Genomic DNA, 21,480 nt, shown 5'->3' with positions numbered 1-21,480 from the left:
TCTAATCGAAATTCGACGTGACATATGTGTTAAGATTCTGGGCGGTTTGTTGAGGTTGTTCAGATGTGAGGTTAATTTATAGAGCTTCTTGACAACTGAAGGTTTATTTGGGGTTCAATTCGATGTAATATTCTGAGTATAGTAATCGAAACAACGAACTCCATTTAGCTTGTAATCTCGAATAGTCATAAATATTTAATTGTATATTTCCCTCGTAATATGAATAAGTGTACAATGAAGCAGACATGTGGCAAGAATGAGTATTGCTTAAATGACCATCCTGCAATGACAATTAAGATGAATTATCTTGATGCTAGATGAATTTTCCCAATTAGTTAGTAAGGAGGAACACGCAAGAAACTAGGGACGCGGCAATTTCGTAAGTTAACATTTCCCGCGGATATGTTTACACAATTGCAGAAGATCGCCCCCGGAAAAAAAAAATAATAAAAAAGATAAAACCTGAGCCCAGCTTAGACCCCCCGGGGGGGGGGGACACTCCCAGAAAAATTGGGTGGGGGTGTGCAGCCTGCATCCCAAAATCGTTACCCTATTTATGACCAAAACAGCTGAAAAACCATACCCTTTGGAGAGGCACATACCTGTATAGCTCATATAAGGGAGTATCCCCCCCTCCCCCGGGCTTCGACCATGATCTCCGACTTGACCGACACACCAGCAATTAAGCTATCAAGCCTAACATTTCGGAACAGGCAATATTGTGGAGAAACACCATTTGCGGGTATTGGGTTAGTTTCGTTTCGATCATCAATAGGTTTTCGTCGGCTTTGAGTTTAGTGCCGGGATGAAAAACAATTTGAAAGCCGATCTTTTCGAAAACGATGACATCAGGATGAAAATGTGATTTCACTGCCCGAGTTTTCCTCAAACACAATTCCAAAATGACCGGTTGTTCAGGGCCGTAGCCAGAAACAAATCATGACTGAGGCACTGTCCAAGAAGTGAGTTGTGACTGAGGCAATGTCCATGGTTTAATTCTCTTCCTGGGAATTTAGAGTGTTTTTGATGACTATAAACAACAAAAACGAAAAAAAAAAAAAATGACTGAGGCAAGTGCCTCGGTTTGCCTGTTACTAGCTACGGCCCTGTTATTGTTGCGTTTTCAAATTCCTCCGGCGTAGTGCGCACGGGCCTACATCATACAGAACTGATCGAAAAAGGAATAGTTAATTTTCTTCCCCTTCAATGGTGACCATTGCTTACGGTAAACCTCTGTTGTTTTGTCTATGTGCGACTCACTCAGCCAAATGATGTTATTTTCGTGGTGCAATTTCTTTTTTTGTTATCTCGGTAACGATCGAATGATTGACGTCAGTGTTATAAATGCTAAGTCCGTAACGTCGTTGATGATTTTTTTTTTTTTGGACAATTTTCAAAAAAAAAAAAAAAAATTGTAATAAAAGAGTACGACACAAGTGTTATTTTTCAGCAATTAATCAATTTATGCTATTTTCTGCCTTCACGTCCGTGTCAATAATTTCGAAGATGGCATCATTAGGAGCTGAATTCTTGGATTAATTTGTTTTATTATTTTCATTATTGGTCAAGATTTCCTTCGTTTCCTCCTGGCTAAGTCGTAGACATCAGATATTTTCTGCTCAAATTTAATGACATCCATGTCATCTTCACGCATTTCCGTGGTCTCTCTTTACCTCGAAAATCATTACCAACTTTGTTCTTATTATATTATAATTACTTTCTACCGAGGTATGGCGTGTTAAGCTAGTGAAAAAAGGACAGACCGTCAACAAATTTAATACAAGTCCGTCATTAGTCCGGTGTGGGCGGATTGCCAGGAGGCAAAATTTTATATTCAAGCATTGATCAGTTATGGCCTTTGGGCAGAGAGCTTGATACTCTGTCTGGTTCGAAATTCTCGTTTCGTTTCTCTATCAACAACCGAAGTATCACATGATACTATTATTTAGAGATTGATTTCGAGGCGAGGCCACTTTTTGCAGACGAAACTGCAAATATGAATCCGGCATCTCGGCCAAGGTAATTGATTTTACTGATGAATTTTTTTTGAAAACTAAAAAATTAAACAACGGATCCGGAAGAAAAACAGTGCTATTCTTTTTCCAGATTATACCAATTGATCTAAGTCAGTTTTCGCAAGGCATGACTTTTCTTTTCATGACAGATTTTAAAATCAAAGTCTACGTCGCATCAAAAGCTTGAGATTCGAGACGTAAGGAAACAACGAACATTCATCATTTGGAGCAGTACACTCGCCAAGCCTCCAAGCGTCCTATGCTCTTTGTCGGTCATGCTCACTCAATGTCACAAATTTTTAGAGGATCTCTGAACGGCTGCTAGATGCAAAACTAAGAGTAACGAACGGCAGGTTTGACGACAATTTCTTGCCGGGTTGAAGGGTACAGCTGTTAACACACCGAATCAGCCAATCGGAGGTCAAGTTGACCTGGTCAGCGGCACCTAACCACTGAACCGTACCGGCTGTAAACAGTTGTCAAACAGTTGTGCTTTTCTTCCGTGACAATGGTGGATGGTTCGAGAAAACTCATGCTGTAATTCGGCGAAGTGACGCTACTAGATTTACTCGAAGGCTTAGCCTTCCTGCAAGCTCACATGCTTGTCTGACTAGTGAGTTTTAGGCGGTCATGATATCACCTTGCCGTATCGACAGGGGTGTATTTGCTGTTTGGTTTGATTCCTCCAATGGCTAACAATGATGATTGCAAGGTTGTAGCATCGCTTCTTCCGTGCGGCACACAATTGTCCCCAGAATGGAAAGCGATCACGACAACAGATCAAAGGATCTATTTTGTCAAGTAAGTGATCGCATCAGATAAGAGTTTAGTTCAATATTTTCGTTCCATTTCGAAGCGGAGCTTGCGAAGTTCCACATCAACTTAGCGACGAGTGGAAGACCCATTTATTATAAGTTTGCATCATCGTTACGAATCCCGGTAATTCACATTTTGGCTTGTAATGAAATATTCTAATATGAAAACTTCGTTCGCAGAATCAATCGTAATACGTTTAAGGCCAAGTTGAAAATTTGCATGAGCGGTTAAAAAAGGAATCCCGTACGAGCAGGTTTCCTATTTTGAGTGGTTTCCGCGGGAAGTTAGTCAGATGAAGTGCACTTCGATTGTTTCGCTTGAGGTTCGATCCTCATGTCGCTCGTCAGAAATACATGTAGATGGGAAAAGTTTCAACACAGCTTTAACAGGAGCACCTGTATTTATTAACACAAACTCTCCACTACACCTGAATATTAAAATCGCTTACGTTGATTGTCGCTCAGTGTATTTACAATCTGCAGCTCTATTTTTAGTTTTATTCAATTTCCACAGTCGCCGCACACGATCAAGCCATTGGTTTCCACCTCCCGAATTCTGGGTCAGTAAACTTGGCCTTCCGTACGGCTGGGAAGCGGCTTTAGACCACCAAAGCAAGAAATACTACATAAAGTACGTATGTATAAATTTAAAAGGTGTTATAACGCACAAGCTGTAATTTGAACTGCCGATTCATGTTTTACATAGGGAGACGACAGGTGTATGTGTGCATATATAGTTGTGTAAACATTGTCGCGATCTATACAGGGAAACGTCATTTTAAAGCGAGACATATATATTGTTTTGCCGCGCGTTCGATAGTAGTATTAATAATATTAGCTTGGAGATTTAGGCAGACGAACACCGGTCGTTGCTGTTTACAAACTTATGACTACTCTGTGAGGTAAATTTACTCTTAGACTCGGAAGATGTTCACTCAAGCGAACTCTATTTGTTTTGTGTTCGATCCAGAATACAGAACATCGAATTACTGCAACTTGAAAACCGTGCGTGCGGTTAAATCAAATGTAATTATAAATGATGTGCCCGTACTGTATAATTGACATGTACACTGTATATTGAGTGGAGCAAAGCTCAGTCACGTATAACCCAGACTGTCTGGTGATCATGCGCAGCTAATCATGAAAGGCTGTTAGGAAAATAATCGCAATATTTGTTTAAGGATTGGTTTTATCACCAGCTTGTTAAGGTTGAATACATTTAGAACAATGAATGAATGGAGGCTTATTATTTTTTTTTTTATGGTTCCTTGCAAACCGCTTCAAGTCAAATACAAATCAGCAAGCTTTCCTTACAAAATGTTTTTTTTTTTTAAAGCTTTAAATTCCTTACTAGCTTTTCTTATATTTACTGGTATTTCCTTGTTTTCTTTTTATATTACTTGGGAACTGTCCTGATAGGATATTGCAAGTGAAGAATGTAGATGTAGATGTGATAAGTCTTCTCTCGCTGTATTCTTCAGATGAGCGATATTTTATGTATTTCGGGGTGTTTTGAGCAATAATATTTTTAACATTATCCACAGTATATGTACATGTAGATGCCTATATAATTTTTTCTCCTTGCTCAAACTGCCCTATATTGTCCTATCAATTCAGGATATTCTAATCCTGGATTCTTAATCTAGGATTATCAATATACAAGCATGCTTAATTAACAGATCACAAAAAGAATTGTATTTCTGGCGTGTTTTATGCATTCAAGTGATCTCCCACTAGTGGGAGATGTGTTGACCTACATGTAATGGTTTAAGTGTGCTGGACTCTAGATTGAACAGTCTGGGTTGGAGTCCTGACCTTGGTCTTTGTGTTGTCTTTTTTGTGGAGAGTCTCTACTCTCAGACAGTGCTTCTCTTCTAAACACAGACCAGAGTGAAAATGCAGGCACAATATGATGCTTCACTGAAAGATCTGCTGAATATAGTAATTAATGGCGTGGCCATGGACCGAGCGCGGTTCATGTTCTACCTGTGGTTTATTTATTGTTTTTTTTTTTAGTTTTGTCGGTGACCAGACCCAAACTCACTCTCGGCCAAGTTTTAAATCATGCAACCTGTGATGTTTATTCATCAAAAGCTGTTCAAAAATTAATACATGGACAATGTTACAAATATTGTTTCCTTTATTGTGTGTAAAATATATTTTCTTTTGGTTTTATTTAAGCGTAGGATTCCAAGGAAATAATAAATACGCTAGAAAAGGTATTGCATCAGCCATGGAATGCGCTGACGTTGCAGCTTTCACTTTCGCTACATGACAAATAAGATCATGTTTACTTTGCAAGTTTATTTTGGCAGAAGTGACGGTCATTAATTTATTTGCAATTTTGCGAGTATTTCTTGTGGTTTTAGGCAAATGAAGTAAATTCTTTGACTGTTTCATCGCAGCGAGTTCGGTGATCAGAAGAAAAATTAAATATTTGAAAGCCAAGCAAAGAACGTGTCAGAACGTGCAAGGATTATGTCATTGGTAGGGAAATAACCACCGTACTAGAGGTAGCCGTGGATAATGGAAGTCTTGAATTATGTGACTCGTGTTACTACTAATTGCTAGCCCTTTACTCATGGAAAACACCAATTAAATTTAATCATGACTTTTAAGAAAGAAAGCTGTTGTTAATAGTGCTATTATCATATCGTTCATATCGTTCATGCCCATACATATGCCGAAGAAAGTTCCAGATTAAGACCATTACGTCATCGGAGATTTCACAATGGCTACAACTGGTGGTGCAATAATAGAGTTTGTGTTGATCAAATGATGTGATGTCTACACTAACAAAAAAATCATCAAGGACTGCTTTGGAATGAGCACTGCATTGTAACTGTAGTGCTAAGCAAACAGTTAAATTTTAAAAGTGGGGTTATAAGATCTAATAGATCTTCTTGTTTACCTTTGGTTGGGATCTGTGCTATTAACTCTACCAATGCTTTAATTTTAATTATTTGACCATGTGATCTATTGAGATATTAATAGCAGTTTTTTTGATGCCTGATTGAGACATCTTAGGTATACATTTGTTAAACAGATTAATAATACAAAAATTAAATATATATATTTTTTTGTTTTATTAGCCATTTGACAAGAACAACAACAAGAGAAGATCCAAGGTCAGAAGCTGATCAAGCAGCTCATTTTCACATGGTAGGCCAACTGACCTAGAGATGTTTTTGTTTGTTTATCTTTTCATCTCACTAGTGCATTAAAATTCTGATAATATGTATCGTACCGTTGAATACATACATGTATACTGAATAAATCTACATGTACTTCGGGGATTTCATTAACGTTTTCAGCAGGATGGCAACTGGTTTTCACAGGCGGGCAAAACTTTTTGAAATGAACTTCTTTATAAGAAAAACCAGATGGCCAAACAAGGCGGACAAAATTGTCCTCAGGTCCAGTCAAGTTGCCCATTGCCTGACCATTACTGGAACCCCTGTACTCCCAGGTGAAAAGCTTTGATTGTGTAAAGGAGGTTTACATCCAGGGTCTCTCAAAGGTTATTTGAACAAACTGAGGGATTTCCAGTAGACATGATTTGCCTGTCATGTTGTTTAAAATGTAAGACAACCCATCTCAACAGGAGTCAGATGTCGAGAAACTATACTTCTAAACATAACATACAAAGGTTAATGAGGTGGCAAAGAACATCGACCAGTTGTGACCGCAATCAAATCAGGTAGTTGCAACCTGTCTTTGTCCAGGGTTGTTGGCTGACCTTTTTGGAAATCAGAGATGGAGGGCTGTCAATAAGGGCCGTAACCTATAGCACCTGGTACAGCTGAGTATGTTTGATCAGCCCTTGATGTTACGGGTGAACTTGCTTGTTGTTGATACAATTCAATCATAAAGTAACAAGTTTATTACAAATGTGAAGATCAAGCCTACATCTGAATCAAATTTTTACAACAGCCTCAGAGCAAGATGTAAAAAAATTAGGCAGCAGGACAGGCCTGGTAATTGATGATGAATCAAAACATTCTGACCAGGAAGTGTACATACTAAGCCTATTTGCATGTTGTCATATTGGGAGTCTGCACAGCTTCCTTTAGTGCTCACTGGTGGAAAGAATGAATTAAGTTTGTTTCTCGAAGACTAACCAAATTCATGTTGATTATTCTTTTCAACCCAGACCCCACCACAGGCCAGGAGGATTGAACTTGTTAGAGATGCAAAAATTGGTATGTACACAATACCAAACCAATGAGTAGTAATTTTATAGCCAGCTGACAGCAACTGAAAGCGATAATTTTTGAAGTAAAGTCCAGAGCAAAAATGAATGTGTTTCTCGGGAACATTTGAAAAGTGCATAACTGCCAAGGGTTCAAAACTAGCTATAACCACTCTCTCAACATCAATGGGTGAGAAAATAATTATGGAAAAGATTTGAGTTGTTGATGCACTTCAAACAATTTCATGCACTGCATTCTGAAACTTAAGAAAAAAAAATAAAACAACCATTTGGATGGTTTACAAAAGAGCCCTGGTTAGGTCCCATACTTGTGAAACTTTCAGAATAAAAAAGAAAAAAACGAATCAATAAAAATATACATGTAGATCTTAAACAATGATAATAATAAAAAAGTTACTGTCAGTAACTAATTAACTAACTAATTAAAATTAACAATTTAAGGCTTGATTTATTACAGTAAGAAAAATCTTTAAAAATTGCATAAAAAAATCTTTAAAAACTGCGTAACACTGCTATTCGGACCAATTTCTTAGCACGCTTCAGTGTAATCAAGAAATGCACGAACAAATTTGACTGCCTTGTTAATGAAATGCTTTGTATTCAAGATCTTAAACCAGCACTGAATGTACAGTCTGATTTTCTTCGTGCTAAAGTATTCATGTAATTAGCTTGGCACTCTCTTATGCAAATTCGCTTCAACTTAGCCTCACCACAAACCGCTTTTTATCTTTAATTATGTAACCTTGATAATGGCGCAAGATGCACCGAAACGTCGGTTTCTATCACTTACATTGTATATTTCTTGTTTCATGTATTTCCAAATCGTTTCTTATAAAAATATAATGTAGGTATTTTTAAAACATCTTTCCAGCAAAGTTCTTTTTTCAGTTTTTGAGCCTCTTCTTCAATATTCACTGATCCAAAACATGTCATTAGTACATCGGTAAAAGTGGAGGGGGATTGGATTTGGCTTTCTTTGTTTGGTAATTTTCCTTTTCTCTTTCTTACTTTGTTTTTAGGATTTGGGTTTGTCGCTGGTAGTGAAAAACCCGTTGTGATACGGTCTGTCATACCAAGTAAGATTTGATTGAATTTGGGTTTTGCACACTATACTGTACATACTAGTTATGCACGAGAGAGCTTGGCATAACTTTTTTAATATAACATGCCACAGAAGATATAATGGCCAACAATCAACGCGACATACGCGCGGAGCATGATGGGAAGGTTGGATGTAATACCGTCGAATATACAACAGCTTTCCTGTGTTCTTATTGGCTGTATTTTCTATGGCATGGCATAATGTACGGTTACCGTATTAACATGTCCTAGAGTCGATCATAGCTTTTGTGTTGCAGTCATAGTCTTGAAGTCTGCCATCTCAGCATGAAGATACGTAACCTAAACAGAGACCTTGGCAGCTGCAGTAAACACCTCTCTTCTCGGAAGCTTAATCCTTTTTTCGCTCGAAAGAAACACTCATTTCGAGTTGAAAATTTCCACACAGATGGCTAGCTCCATAAAGAGATGCATTTAGTGTCCGTCATTGGATTTGATTTGTTGCGCATTGTACAACCACTGCGAGAGATTAATTCACTTTTTTTGTAGAGCTGCAAACATATCCTGAAGATCATTGCTTTGGATCTTTTGTGCAAAAAGTTTGTAGTGAGAGAAGACCGATGTGTACGCGCGAAAATATTCATAGACGTCTGTAACTGAACTTGATCTTGAAAAGATCCAAATTGAACAAACATGTTCCTTGTTGATTCTGGGTTCTCCATGAACTCTTGCAGACGGACCTTCCGACGAGAAGCTCTTCGCCAATGACCAGATCCTGAAGGTGAATGGACAAGACGTCAGAGATGCAGCACAAGCTGATGTCATTAGTCTCATCAAGTACGTTTACTTTTAACTTATTTACTTTGAATAGCACGACCTTGTACATGTTACAGCTGATATTTCATGTCGTGCGATGGCAAGATAATTTTATAGTTACGAACCGTGAAAAATAACGCGAAGTCTTTTAATTTAATTCTCACGCGTTTTCGCAGCTTCACTTGGAAAAAGAAACGACCATTGTAGTTTATCATATAAACTAGTTTGTAGAAATAGACAACAGTCGAACAGAGCCTAATGGAGCATATGCTTTTCCTAGGCTGTTTTCTAACTCTGTTTGCAAGGCCCCAAATTATTTAATTCTCTCAGCACTGAAATTCAAACTGCCTCTAGCTTTGCCGTCTTCACCTCTAATCTTAGTCATCTTTCTTGGTTTAAGTATATTTTGCTTCTCTTAGTGTGCCTGTGTGTGATTTCTTTTTCGCTTTTTTGTCTTTCTTTGCTTTTTCTCATTTGCGCATTTAGTTTGCTTAACTACTTTTTATCCTAAACTATGATCGTTTTGTATGCCGATGGCAGCATTTTTATTTGAAGCCTTTTGTAAATATATTTATAAATGGCAAAAATAGAGCACGTAATACAAACAAATGAAAACAAACAAACAACTTATCTTAGAGCGTTTGTTCTGATCAGGGAAAATATAATTAAATACAACCGAGCAGTACGCTGACGCCATATTTATTTTTATATAGGAATACGGTTGGTCGTATTGAGTTGGAAGTTGTGGCAAGTGAAGATGTGCAAGATTCGAAAAATCAGGTAAGCGTATTTTTGAATTTTAAAGCCAAGTCAGCTATTTTAATTTTGGCAGAGAATGAGGAATGGGTTAATTCCTGCTTTCTGTGCGTTCAGTTTACTCTCGGTTCCCTTAACGAGTTTTCCATTACTTATGCTTCCCACTTTTTTGAAACTCGAGCTTCCCTCCTTTTCCCTTCCCGCCTACCAAACCCCTGCGACTTCTTACCCCCACCCTCCCCATCGTTTTAAAGTGGGTAGGCCAGGTGTTGGTCCTGCAGTATTACATCCACTTCGGCCTGGAACGTTTTCATATACGTTGTTTTGTTTCGATCGTTTTCGTTTCGTAGCACAATCGGAAGTCATCCCTCATGAGTCGAACCACTCGAGAGCGTCGTCGGTCAACCCCAGTCTCCGTGCGGTTCGCAGATGAGCCCGCGTTGGTGCAGGTCATCGGTCCAATGGAACCTGTTAGAAGAGTAAGTTGAATTGATTTATTTGTTGTGTGTTGAAAATCGTCAAACATTAACTTCATTTAATAAGATCTCAAGTAAAGTAGCATGAGAAGTGGTGCTTGTGTATTGTGAAATTTATGCTGTCTCTCAATGCTTAGTAGCTGTAGTGCAAATTTACGATTGACCTTTATACATGTAAGTGTCCTTTAGACAAGTTGCTGGAATTAACCAGCCGACTAAAGTAAGTAGTTTCAGGCTCAGGTTGCCATATGATCGCTACGATCGAAACGAAACAAAACTAATCGAAACGAACGCAACGCAGCGCAACGCAACGGTAACGCAACAACAGTCTTGTAATATATTGTGTGGCTGATTGTCCCTTGTTGTCTGACAAAAGTCTTCAGTGCCACTTATCCCAAACGTCTTGAAAGTGTTCTTGGAAAATGGTCAGACGCGTTCTTTCCGCTACGATTCCAACACAACTGCTGAGGTACGTACTACCCGGTGAAATAACGTTTAACTCTAATCTCTGGTTTCTTGTTTGGCCCAGATTGCTAGAAAGCCCATGCGTTCCGGTATTTATAAGCTATATTGGACAACTAAACCTCGATTAAAAGCACACTAATGAGCACTTGAAATGTTCTATAAGCTACGGTATCCTTGTCTGGTTCAGATTGCTAGAACGCCGATGCGTTCCCGTACATTTAAGCTGTATTGAACTACTCGCCTTGATCAAAACCGCTCTTTACTACTTGCAGTGTTGTAGGCTTAAAATAAAATGGACTTCAAACGCTGACTTATTTTATTCCCGTTCTAAAGCCCTGCACCCTTAAGCCACGTTCACATTACTGTTTTTACACCGGAGAAATTTGAAAACGCAGCATCTTTTCTACGGTTAGGCCTACTGTCCACACTAATCCGTCACGAAAACGGAGCTTTTCGAAAACGCTCTTCAAACCGGAGGAATTCGAAAAAGCCGGCTTTGCGTTTTATTGTGGAAGGGAAACATTTTCAAAAACGGAGCTTTTCGTAAACGATGACATCGCGTTGATCTTGTGATTTCCCTGACTAACTATTTCTCAAACACAATTCCAAAATGACCGGTCATTGCTGCGTTTTTGAATTCCTCCGGCGTAGTGTAGTGTGGAGGAAAACATTTCATGCGTTTTCAGAATGAAAACGCCGTTTTCAAATTTCTCTGACGTAGTGTGGCCGGGGCCTTGAAGACATGGATTTGTGCCTTAATTAACTGATTTGAGAATTGTCCCTTTTATGTACCTAAAGAACTTCCTGTGTTTTGAAATTCTTACGCTGACGAAATCGTGTGATGTTATGGCCCCTTTTGGCTATTTGCAAACCCTGGAATCGCCAACTTCATTTTATTGATACTTTGTCATTGGGTGAATACTATGTTTACACAGGACGGTAAATTGATACGAGTGTCATTTAATTTTCTTCAGGAAATATTCTGTTCATTTAGCTCAAAACTCGACGTGAAGTTGATGGAACACTTTAGTTTGGTTCTCACGGGACCAAAGAAAGGACAGATTTCATACATACAAAACAACGAGAAGATTGCTGAGGTAATCTGCTTGCCTTCAACTGTTACTCGTATATCTTGACATAATGCAACTGTGCTATCTTGGCAATCATGCACTTGTAAACATTTTCTGTTTGAGGTAACATTACTGCTTGACTAGGGTGTCTAAGTTGGATTTTACAATAACATAATTCATCTTTCCATACTGACACTATGCTGCTTTCCCCCCACAGATTTACACTAACCGAAACTGTAGCAGTGTGAATTGTTTGTGCAAGCTTAACATCGCGTTAGTATAAATCGTTTTCCGTGTCTATGTACTACCGTACTTATATGTTTATGTGAAATGTAGAGAGCGTAAGAGGTTCGGTTTCTAGTGAAGAATTCAAAGTAATTTGGCGCATAGAAGTCGGGGCCTGGGGTAGGGTGGGGATTAGATAGGTTATTCATTGTTATGCTCCGTTTAAAAGTGACACTTTATGCTGCTAGTACTACAATGGGGAGAGAGTGTTATTTAGGGAGTGCGATTTTAATTAATGCTGCAGCGGGCTTCAGGAATAGTTAGAGTACCCATTTTGGAAAATTACACCACGGAAGTAAATCGAGTAGATACCGTAGAATTCACATAATCAGCAGCAGTGACCGCGTGTTGCTAATGAGGGATACCTAACGGTAAGCCGTGTTAGACTCGTGGTTATGGCGATCAAAACATTTCTTATGGTTTCTCATTCCCATTTCTAATATTCTCACCAGTTTTGTGCCCAAGGACCACTTTGAGCTACTTTCACAGGATCGCAACACCTTTGAATATCTCTATGCTCAGGTAAGGCGTTGAAACTGGCTTTCATCTGCGTTATGGTTTACGCATCTTGAAAAATTTAGCCTCAATTTTTCGAGTTGGTTGTTTATAATCCCTGTTAATCTTCTCCATCGTTAACCATCCTTGTTCCTTGATTGTTTGTTATCATCTGTTTGGTGTTTTATCCTAGTAAATTAGTATTTTCAGATTTCCTTCAATTTAAAGGATATTTTGTTCATGGCCAAAATACCGTGACTGAGCTCCTTTAAACGTCTGCTTCTCACCAGATACATATCCTATTTAAGTTACATCTCGAAAAATTCACAGTTGACTCGAGGAAGCCATATTTTGGTGAAGTTATATCACTTGATTTAACTGTTACGAAGGATGGTTACTGATCATACTTAACCGATGCATTTATAGAGTATTTTCACATGATTTCACGGCAGCCATAGTGTTGTCCAAAAGCATGAAACGGCGGCCATGTTGGTGTCTCACACCAATCCTGTGAGAATTGAACTCTTGTTTTGTGTAGACACTTTCTTTTGTTCCAATAAATTTGCATAGCTGCTGGCCACGAGAGGGAAAACACTCTATAGTTGTAGGTACCTAATCGTTGACTTGTCGGGCCTCGCTGGCCCTGACTACAAGCGCGATCATCACTATAAGTGGATTGAATTTTACCGACTGAGCTGCGAATCCAGAACGTCTTAAACACTTGAGAAATATTCTATTTCATTGTCCTTTAAGTTTTTGGATTTAACTTGAAATTTAATCGTTTTGTGTTTGAAGAACATTCTTTTCAAGATATCTTAGTCCTCCTTTGTCTGCAGTTGTCCCGTAAATAGTCGCAAGAAATAACTAAAATGAGCTCAGTCAAACAATGTCCTTGTATTTCCTTTAGGTTACCAACAGGGTAGTAGAAGGTTTCTATGGAATGGATCTGAAGTACGACCTGGCTATCAAGCTGGCAGCTTTACAAATTCAGCAAAAGGCTATAGAGGCAGCCGCTGGACGACCAGTTAAAATCTCTGTACGACAAGTGGAAAAGGAATTCGGAGGACTTGCAAAATTCGTTACGTCAGATCTCTTGCACAACATGAGGGAGAAAGAACTGCGAAAAATTCTTGATCAACAGATAAAGCAGAACGAGAATCTCGCCTCTCCGGGAGAGAAATACATGAGCTCTTTACAGTGTAAATTACATTATTTAAATCTTTCTGCAGAGATGTTTTCTTATGGTGGAAGGTATTTTGATGCTGAGCTTGTTGATAATGACAACGAAGGACCAAGTCTCAAAAAGGTTTGTCATATTTCATTTCATTAATTTATGTATTGACATTTCACTGGCCGATGGTACGAGTCGCTTACTACAGTCGAGCCTCGTGTTAGCGACCACTCAAAACGCGAAGCCTAGGTGGTCGCTTATGGGAGGTGGTCACTTATGAGAGCTTAGGCGATATTGGGTCAAAATTTTGCCTCATTGGCATATGGTAACTCCGGAGACCTATCTCATGTTTTAAAGGGGTAGTCTCACCAAGATTTAGTGCTATTTGAAAATCCAAATGAAGGTGTTGGTGTTAATTGGAAATCCACTAGTAGTGGCCTAACCTTGCTAAAATGTACCGTACTAGTCACGAAAGCTGTTTACAACTGTTGTGGCTACGGACGAGTAGGAAAGAAGTGGTCTAAAACTTGAAAACGTCGGGCCGACGTTTTCAAGTTTGACAATGTTACTTGGAGGAAAATCACTAAAAATCACTGATCTCTTAGAGATTGAATTTATGCCTTTTTTGTCGTTTTAAGGTTATTTTGTTGATCAGTGAGTGTACCTTTATAATTCCACCATAGTTTGCACAAAAACCTAGAAGACCTCTCGTGATACTACCCCTTTTAGCGTTTTATTCATGTCAAAAGTCAATTTCGGGAAAAAATACGGTACTTCCCATTGAGAAATTTCCGTCTCTTGTACTACCGAGGAATGCAATAATGTTACAACATTCTATTATCCAATTTCCGCTCTATTATCTGTCCAGTGGTCGCTTACGAGAGGTGGTCGCTTACAAAATGTTCCAAATGCAGTGATTTGACCTGGAAAATCTTGGTATTTTGGAAAACTGGTCACTGAGGAGAGATGGTCGCTCACGAGAGGCGGTCGAAACCGGAGGTTCGACCGTAATTAAAATTTTTTTTATCACACGATTCCTCGCGGATGCCATAATGGTCACCTTTTTCCTTCTAAACCATGTTCTTAAAGTGCTAGAACTTTCAGGGTTGCCACGGGTCAGGAAGTGGTCGGGAAAAAAGTATTCAAGGTTATTTCCGTAGTCGCTGGCCAAACCCGCAAGTGTGTAATTGGTGATTACCCTCTCTGTTTTTCCTTAGACCAAGAAGCAACATATAACGGTACTTATTAACCTAAAGTATGGAGTGAGTCAAGTTGTCAGAGGAAAGGTTAATGTTGTAAGTGGACCTCTTTACTTTATTATCCAACGTTTTCTTTCTGAAACGATCAGGCATACTATGGTATCTTGCAACTTCCATGATGGAAGAGGTTTAACAATCTACAAAACAAACTACATTTTCGTTGTTAACTTACAGTTGTGTCAATTGGCTGAGTTTCACGAGATCACAGGATTTGGGATTCGTGTTCACGAGGACAACAAACGGTTACTACGTATAAAGCTACAGGAGGACAAGGTAACATTCCTTGACAACTGAATTTTCCTTCTTGTAAAATAAACTGTTACAAAATGTGATTTGCGAAATGCAGAGTAATATCATTCTTTTTATTGAAGGAAGCATCGGAGTAATTCTCTTCTACTTTCAGAAGATACAATTGATTTGTACCACCCTGGACTGTCTGGACATGATAGCACTGATCACTGGGTACTACAAAGTGTATGTTGACAACACAAGCAACACACCTCTGCCAGTAGAGAATGAAGAGAAGTGGCCATTTGCTTTTCGTCGAGATCCCCCTGTGAATGATGGTGGGTACCGAAACATCAGATCCTTTTAGCCGGATATCGGTTGTGTAAAAATATCGGCCAATTATTCGAAACTAGAATGGAAATCCATTATTTTTGCGAAACACGTCTGAAGCGTATTTTACTAGGGTAATCATGGTCATCAAGAACGAAAACAAAAGCAAACCTTACTGATGTACCATGAGGCAAAGAGGATAATGCTTTGCCTCAGTTAATTTACATTGTAACCAAGATATCTATTTGGGATCAAAATGATACATTTTACAGAGACCAAGAGCCTGGATTGACTACAAATCCAACATAGTTAGCAGAATAGCAAATATAATTTCGATGTACATAGACTCATATTGGTTTTATAAATGTTTCAGCATTGCCAGACTTTTATTCAAGGCATCGCGTAGTTCCAGATGTGTGGTCGTACCCTTCCTGCTTTCAAATGTCAAATGAAAAGAGGAAAACACAAGTAGAGAATTCCAAGCCAGCACAGAAAGACGTATTTCTTGACTTGTCTAGAGCTCCGCCTAGATTTAATGAAACTGCTATTTCCGAGGAGCCTGAAGATGATAACATGGTCTTGGAGAAAACTGATCAAAACCAGACAGACGAAACTACGCTACGCCGAGAGTCACCGAATCACGAAAATTTATCAACGCAAAATTTACAGTGTGACTTTGAAGCGGGCGTTTCCCTAATGCAGCAAGATGATATGTTAGAGATTGTTATGTCGGATAAAGAACAGGAGCTCCTGGACACGGCGTCTTCCTTTTTGAAGAACACTTCGGAAAACAACGACGAAATGCAGTCAGATGCTTCCTTTGTCGGCGATATTGATGCTGAAAACGAGGACTTAGTCGCGTCAGGTACGCGACATCATGTCTTTGAGAAGGAAAACCTGACCATAAAATCAGTAAAAACAGCACCAGCTGAGCACAGAGACGATAATCACGAGGACTTGATTTCAGAGCTAATTCTTGCAGAAGAAATTTGGCAAGAGGAAGAAGCAGGTACTGTGCTTGCTGATGAACACGAAGAACATATCGAAGATACAAGCACTTTTAGCACATGTACGACCCATGAGGGCGACAGCTCGGCAGCAGTGGGGATAAACTCTGAAGAGACCAGTACTCAGGTGGACAACACTGTTGATGAGCAAAATTTTCTTGAGCTTGTGGTGGCAGAGCCTCTACAGCTGTCAACTAAAATCGACCACAGTACTCATTCAGAACGTACGCTGGTAGAGAACAACGATCTAATTGTTTCTTTGCCCTCTGATGGCCACTCTCTTGGGACAGCAGACGTGAATCACAACTTCGTCATTAATAGCATCACGAAAGCCGCTCCCGTTACAGACGAGAGCGCGTATACAGAGCCAGTAGTCTTTGACGCAGATGGGACTTCCCATTTGGGTCTATCTGTACAACACGATCCACTCACCCACACAGAACCCGTCGAAGACCGAAGTACAACTCCTTCTCCAGAGGATTTGGGGTGGGATGATAGAAAATTTGACAGTCAGGGAATTGAATTGGCAGATGTTCTGGAACATGGTGCTACGCCAGAGGGGTTTGCTGAGGTTGAAAGTGACGCGGAGAAGCCTGCTTTGTTAGATGGAATACGTTCCGACGGAAAAGGAAGTGACTCGACAGTAGCTTTTTATGATTCTGACGAGTTTGAGTTAACAAGTGACTCGGGTTCAGTTAGGGACGGCATTGGCGTTGATAGCAATCCTGATGATCTGGACAATTTTGCAGATAGTGTAGCCACCCACATGGTTTGTTTGGAGTTTGACGAAAATAGTGATACAGAGACGGAGTCAACTATGTCCGACGAGGATGAATCACTGTGGTCAACATTTCCAGAGTACTTCCATCCAAGTAGGCGGTTAAGGTATTCGAATAACAAGCAAGCCGAACTCTTACTAGCTGAAGAGGATCAAGATACAGATGGCTTAGTTTCTACGAAAACCGATCGAGAGGTGGCCTTAGTCGACGTCAAAGAGTTAAGCACAGCATACAAGAGTAATTCCAAGGACACCGTAGTTGCCGGTGAGAAGCAGGACGGTGGTTCTCTTACTGATGATTCGGAGGAACTCTCGACAGCGTCTTCAGAGAGCTTCGAATATACCTATGAAGTAAACGCTGAATTTCCATCTGAAAGCGAGGAAGTGAGTGAGGATAGCGGTTATGTCAATTTAATAGGGAAAAAGGAAAGACGAATTCAAGAAATCTGTGACGAAAAGAAAGACACTAATTCGTTTTCTCCACATGATGTGATGGTAGCACGGGATAAGTGTATCAGCGATATATGTGACGTTCCTCTCAGTACTCTGTCTGACCCGAATGACAAAATTTCAAAGGTTGATCGACCCATGGCATTCTCATCAGCTGAAATAACGTCTCTACTAGACCAAGAGAACGCTTCACAAAAGAAAGAATGTGCAGAAATGTCGATGGACATTTCGGAAAAACAATTACCAAGAACTTTGTTGGAATCTAGACATGAAAATGGAAGTTCTTGCTTTTTCGTTGACGACCCGTTAAAAGATGCCCTTCTGGAAAAGACAGAAGTTCTCTCCGAAGAGTGGAGATCGTTAAACTATTCCGATAAAGATAAAGGAAGGATACTAGATAGAGACTTCTCCCCCTCAGACTGGATCATACCATCCCCACCGAGTCCTACACATGAGCTCCAGGAAGCTGATATTTGTGTCGTTGCTCCGCCTCCACTCTCTCCAACGTTGATTGAAGACGATTTAGATGCTGAATTGAAACACCTGATTGTTCCTCCTCCTCCATCTTCTGCGGATACTTTACCAATCGTTTCCGGAATCAGGATTGTGTCTCCACCACCATTAGAAGTCAATGACAATGAATTGGACCATTTATTATACGATTACGATGACATTAGATTTCTCTCGCTGACTGATGATCACAAAATTGCAAAGAACAATGTTTTGTTTTCAGCACAAAACTTCGATTCGAATGTTACTGAAGATAAGAAAATCCAAGCTCAAAAGATCAAGGCCGATGCATCGTCTATATCTAGAGAGGGAGTCAGTGGGAATAAATCAATTGGTACGTCAAGCACAGAAAACAGCATTTTCGACTCAAGTGGAAACTCACGCAATGCAGTTCAAGCTTCAGTCGAGCAGAGTTCAACAATGAATGTTTTCACGACTCCTTCAGAGTCTTCTTTACCAAATCCTTTGAAGAATTGCTCAGTTGCCGTGGATGATTCACCTACTACATGGAAGCGATTTCAAAAAGAGAAGCGTATATCAGACGACCATCTAAACAAAGACAATATCAGAGGCAAGAGCAAAAACCCAATGAAGACAACCGAGCTGAATTCATTATTCAACTCTGGACAGGGAAACATATCTGTTGAAAACCGCTCCAGGTTTCCTTTGAAACAAAAGCCTCCTCTTCCTCCGAAACCTCGTATTTTCCGGGCAACAACAGACGATGGGATGTACGACAGTGTTAAATCTAGTAACGTCAAAGTTCAGGATTCGGCTGATACGGGCGTGAAATGGGATTCAGAGTCATCTAAAAACACTAGCTTCTTAAAGAAGAAGTCCTCTGCAAAACTCAAGTCTTCACGCCCAACGTTGCTAGGTGCAGATGAACAAGTCACAACTCTTGTCTCTTGCGGTGACATGTCTGCCCTGGATTCTCAAACCACTACAGAGGACATTACATCCAGGGAGGAGGTCACCTTACCAGGCGAGAAATATGGCACCAGGAGAAGTTCATCGTTTACCTGCGGATCGCCTTACGTTCCTGCGCCACACGCATCCTCGAGGTCTCAAAGACTAAACTCGGCTGAGTCCTCTGTAGTGAGGACCCACAAATTTACACCTGATACCTCCAGCTTATTTTCAGAGCAAGCTCCCACAGTGAACTCTTCTGCATCCGCAACATCTACACTCTTCGCAAAAAACAAGCCCCATTTTTCTGGTAACGAAGCGTCTTTTAGTCGACAACTGCGACCACCATTGATGAGACACCCTGCATCACATCCATCTCTTCTTGATTCGGATGGCAACTTAGGCTCAAATGCATCTGGATATGGTACAAGCCGTGTACTTCAACAGCCATTAATAGAGAGCCCAATTTCACAGCTTTCCCCTGTTGTCCAGCAAGAGGATAACTGTAACAATTCATTGACCTTACCGCCTCTGCCAGACAGTCCACCTCCACCTTTGCCAGAGTCGTCACCTCCTAAATTGATTCCCGAGTTCGATACTGAGGATTTTGACTTGGGTGAACCACTGCTCGAAACATTTCAAGATGATAGTCAAAACATAAGCGCTGAATCAGCCACATCCGATCTTCCATCCTCTGCTAAGGAATTAAAGTCCAAGCGCTCTTTAACATCGTTGGATTATAAACAAGGAGATTCCTGTAGCAACGTTTCTGAAAGGCGAGAAAAACCACACGGTGGTAACACTTTGTCTAGATCACTAACTCTAACGTCCTATCCTCCAGGAATAAACCAGCGATCTTCAAGTGTAGTTTGGACCTCTCATCGAGACGCTACATTTTTTGACGGTCGGACAAAACGTTCCAGCTTTCCTTTGGATGAGTGTTGTAACTTGAAGGATGTTACAGCCACGGGCTTCTTAAGTTCCTCGCGGGAATCCCAATCTCTCAAAGCAAAATGTTTAAACGTTTGCGAGGAAGGTCTCTCGAAGGTGATTGATTTGGAGAACAGGCTTGAGATGTACTTAAAGGGAGAAGCATCAAAACCACAATTGTCCAACGAAGTTAAAAACTGGCCTCTGATTTTTCAAAATAACGCTAGGTTCTTGGCATGTGATATCAAAGTTATTTCGTCGAGCGTTAGACGTGGTAGTCCGCAGGTTGTATCAGCCGTGGAAACCTCTTTGGATTCTTTGGAAAAACTGACCGAGTCCTGTGGGAAAACGTGCTCAATGCTAAATGAAAAGTCCAATCAAAATGGGCGTTCTCTAGTTACTATGGTAAGGGACGTATTCGAGCAGTATCGTGACATCATTTCCGCTGTGAGAATCGCTTCTGGTCAGCAGCCTAATCACCCAGATGTAGAAGTATTAGTCAAGAAGACTAATGCTATGGCTACGCTAATTGCTTCATTGATACGAGAGCTGAGGAATTACTAGTTACTGGACTGGAATTAATTTAAGTTAAACCCAATAGCTTTTAAATCAGATTTTTTATCTTGCAAGACTTTCAAGAACAAATGTCGTCATTTTGTTTTATTTGTTATCCTAAATTATTTTTTCACATTCTCCAAATACTTTTATTGTTAAGTCTCTTTTCTGGTGCCAAGCAAAACTGACTTCGAAGAAAGGAAATTTTGGAATTGAAATTTTTAGGAATTTTATACAGCTGGCATTAGGTGTCAAAATCGCAAGTCGTTTGAAATTTTCCATTTTTTAATTTATTGAGATTGAACTATTTATTCGCAAATTTAACATGTGGAAATGTTCAAATTTAACAGCAATTGTTAATATATAATCGCTCATGACGGGTAATCAAATGTAAAAACTATTCAGGTTCGTCAGTGATGTATTTATTGGAGACTCAATTCATTCGGTTAAAATCTGGTGAGAGAACAAAAATGCGAATAAATCTCCAGAAAATAACCCTGCCTTCAGTTTTTATTAACGATCAGTATAAATCTACTTGCGTTCTATCAGGGATGCCGTGCTCTGATTGACTTCCCTGCTCACTATCTATCCTGTTGTAGACTGAGTAGCGTAGCAGTGTGCGCTCGTTAACAAGGTGTCTGTCAGGAGTATTTAGATAAAGTTTTGAACGACTAGTAGATTTATTATACTAAAACAATTAGATTATTCGCTCTCGATTTCTATGCGTGATAACAATCTCGAGCTCATAATCTAATTGTTAAAGTAGATAGTGCCGTAGCAGTGTGCCTTTGGTATGAAAATGGAGGCCCCTTCGTTGCGTTACTTATCGAAGTGTTTGTGAAGAGGATTTAGTTAAACCTTTGAACGACTAGTAGATTTATACTAAAA

The 21,480-nt window shown here is 39.8% G+C and overlaps 1 protein-coding gene across 2 annotated transcripts; it reads left to right on the top strand.

The window, feature by feature from the left end:
• Window positions 1-2,453: 2,453 nt before the first annotated feature.
• On the top strand, window positions 2,454-21,087 carry LOC110051954 (uncharacterized). 2 transcript variants are annotated; one of them, XM_020758068.2, is made up of 17 exons: window positions 2,454-2,816; window positions 3,345-3,461; window positions 5,923-5,992; window positions 6,984-7,032; window positions 8,063-8,119; window positions 8,837-8,939; window positions 9,632-9,698; window positions 10,025-10,153; window positions 10,527-10,619; window positions 11,590-11,712; window positions 11,903-11,958; window positions 12,423-12,492; window positions 13,373-13,771; window positions 14,854-14,931; window positions 15,070-15,168; window positions 15,299-15,461; window positions 15,827-21,087. In XM_020758068.2, the coding sequence occupies exons 1-17, from the start codon at window positions 2,704-2,706 to the stop codon at window positions 20,599-20,601; spliced, it is 6,561 nt and encodes a 2,186-aa protein (XP_020613727.2). In that variant the 5' UTR covers window positions 2,454-2,703; the 3' UTR covers window positions 20,602-21,087. The 2 variants fall into 2 exon arrangements, with proteins under 2 accessions (XP_020613727.2, XP_020613725.2); XM_020758066.2 differs by lacking the exon at window positions 2,454-2,816 and having other exon boundaries at window positions 2,860-3,461.
• Window positions 21,088-21,480: the final 393 nt, after the last annotated feature.

This window comes from Orbicella faveolata, unplaced genomic scaffold (genome assembly GCF_042242905.1).
Source record: "Orbicella faveolata isolate gen_17 unplaced genomic scaffold, um_ofav_v1 contig_35, whole genome shotgun sequence".
NCBI lineage: Eukaryota > Metazoa > Cnidaria > Anthozoa > Scleractinia > Merulinidae > Orbicella > Orbicella faveolata.
The sequence above is the reverse complement of the archived record's forward strand: the minus strand, read 5'-3'. Positions and strand labels throughout refer to the sequence as shown.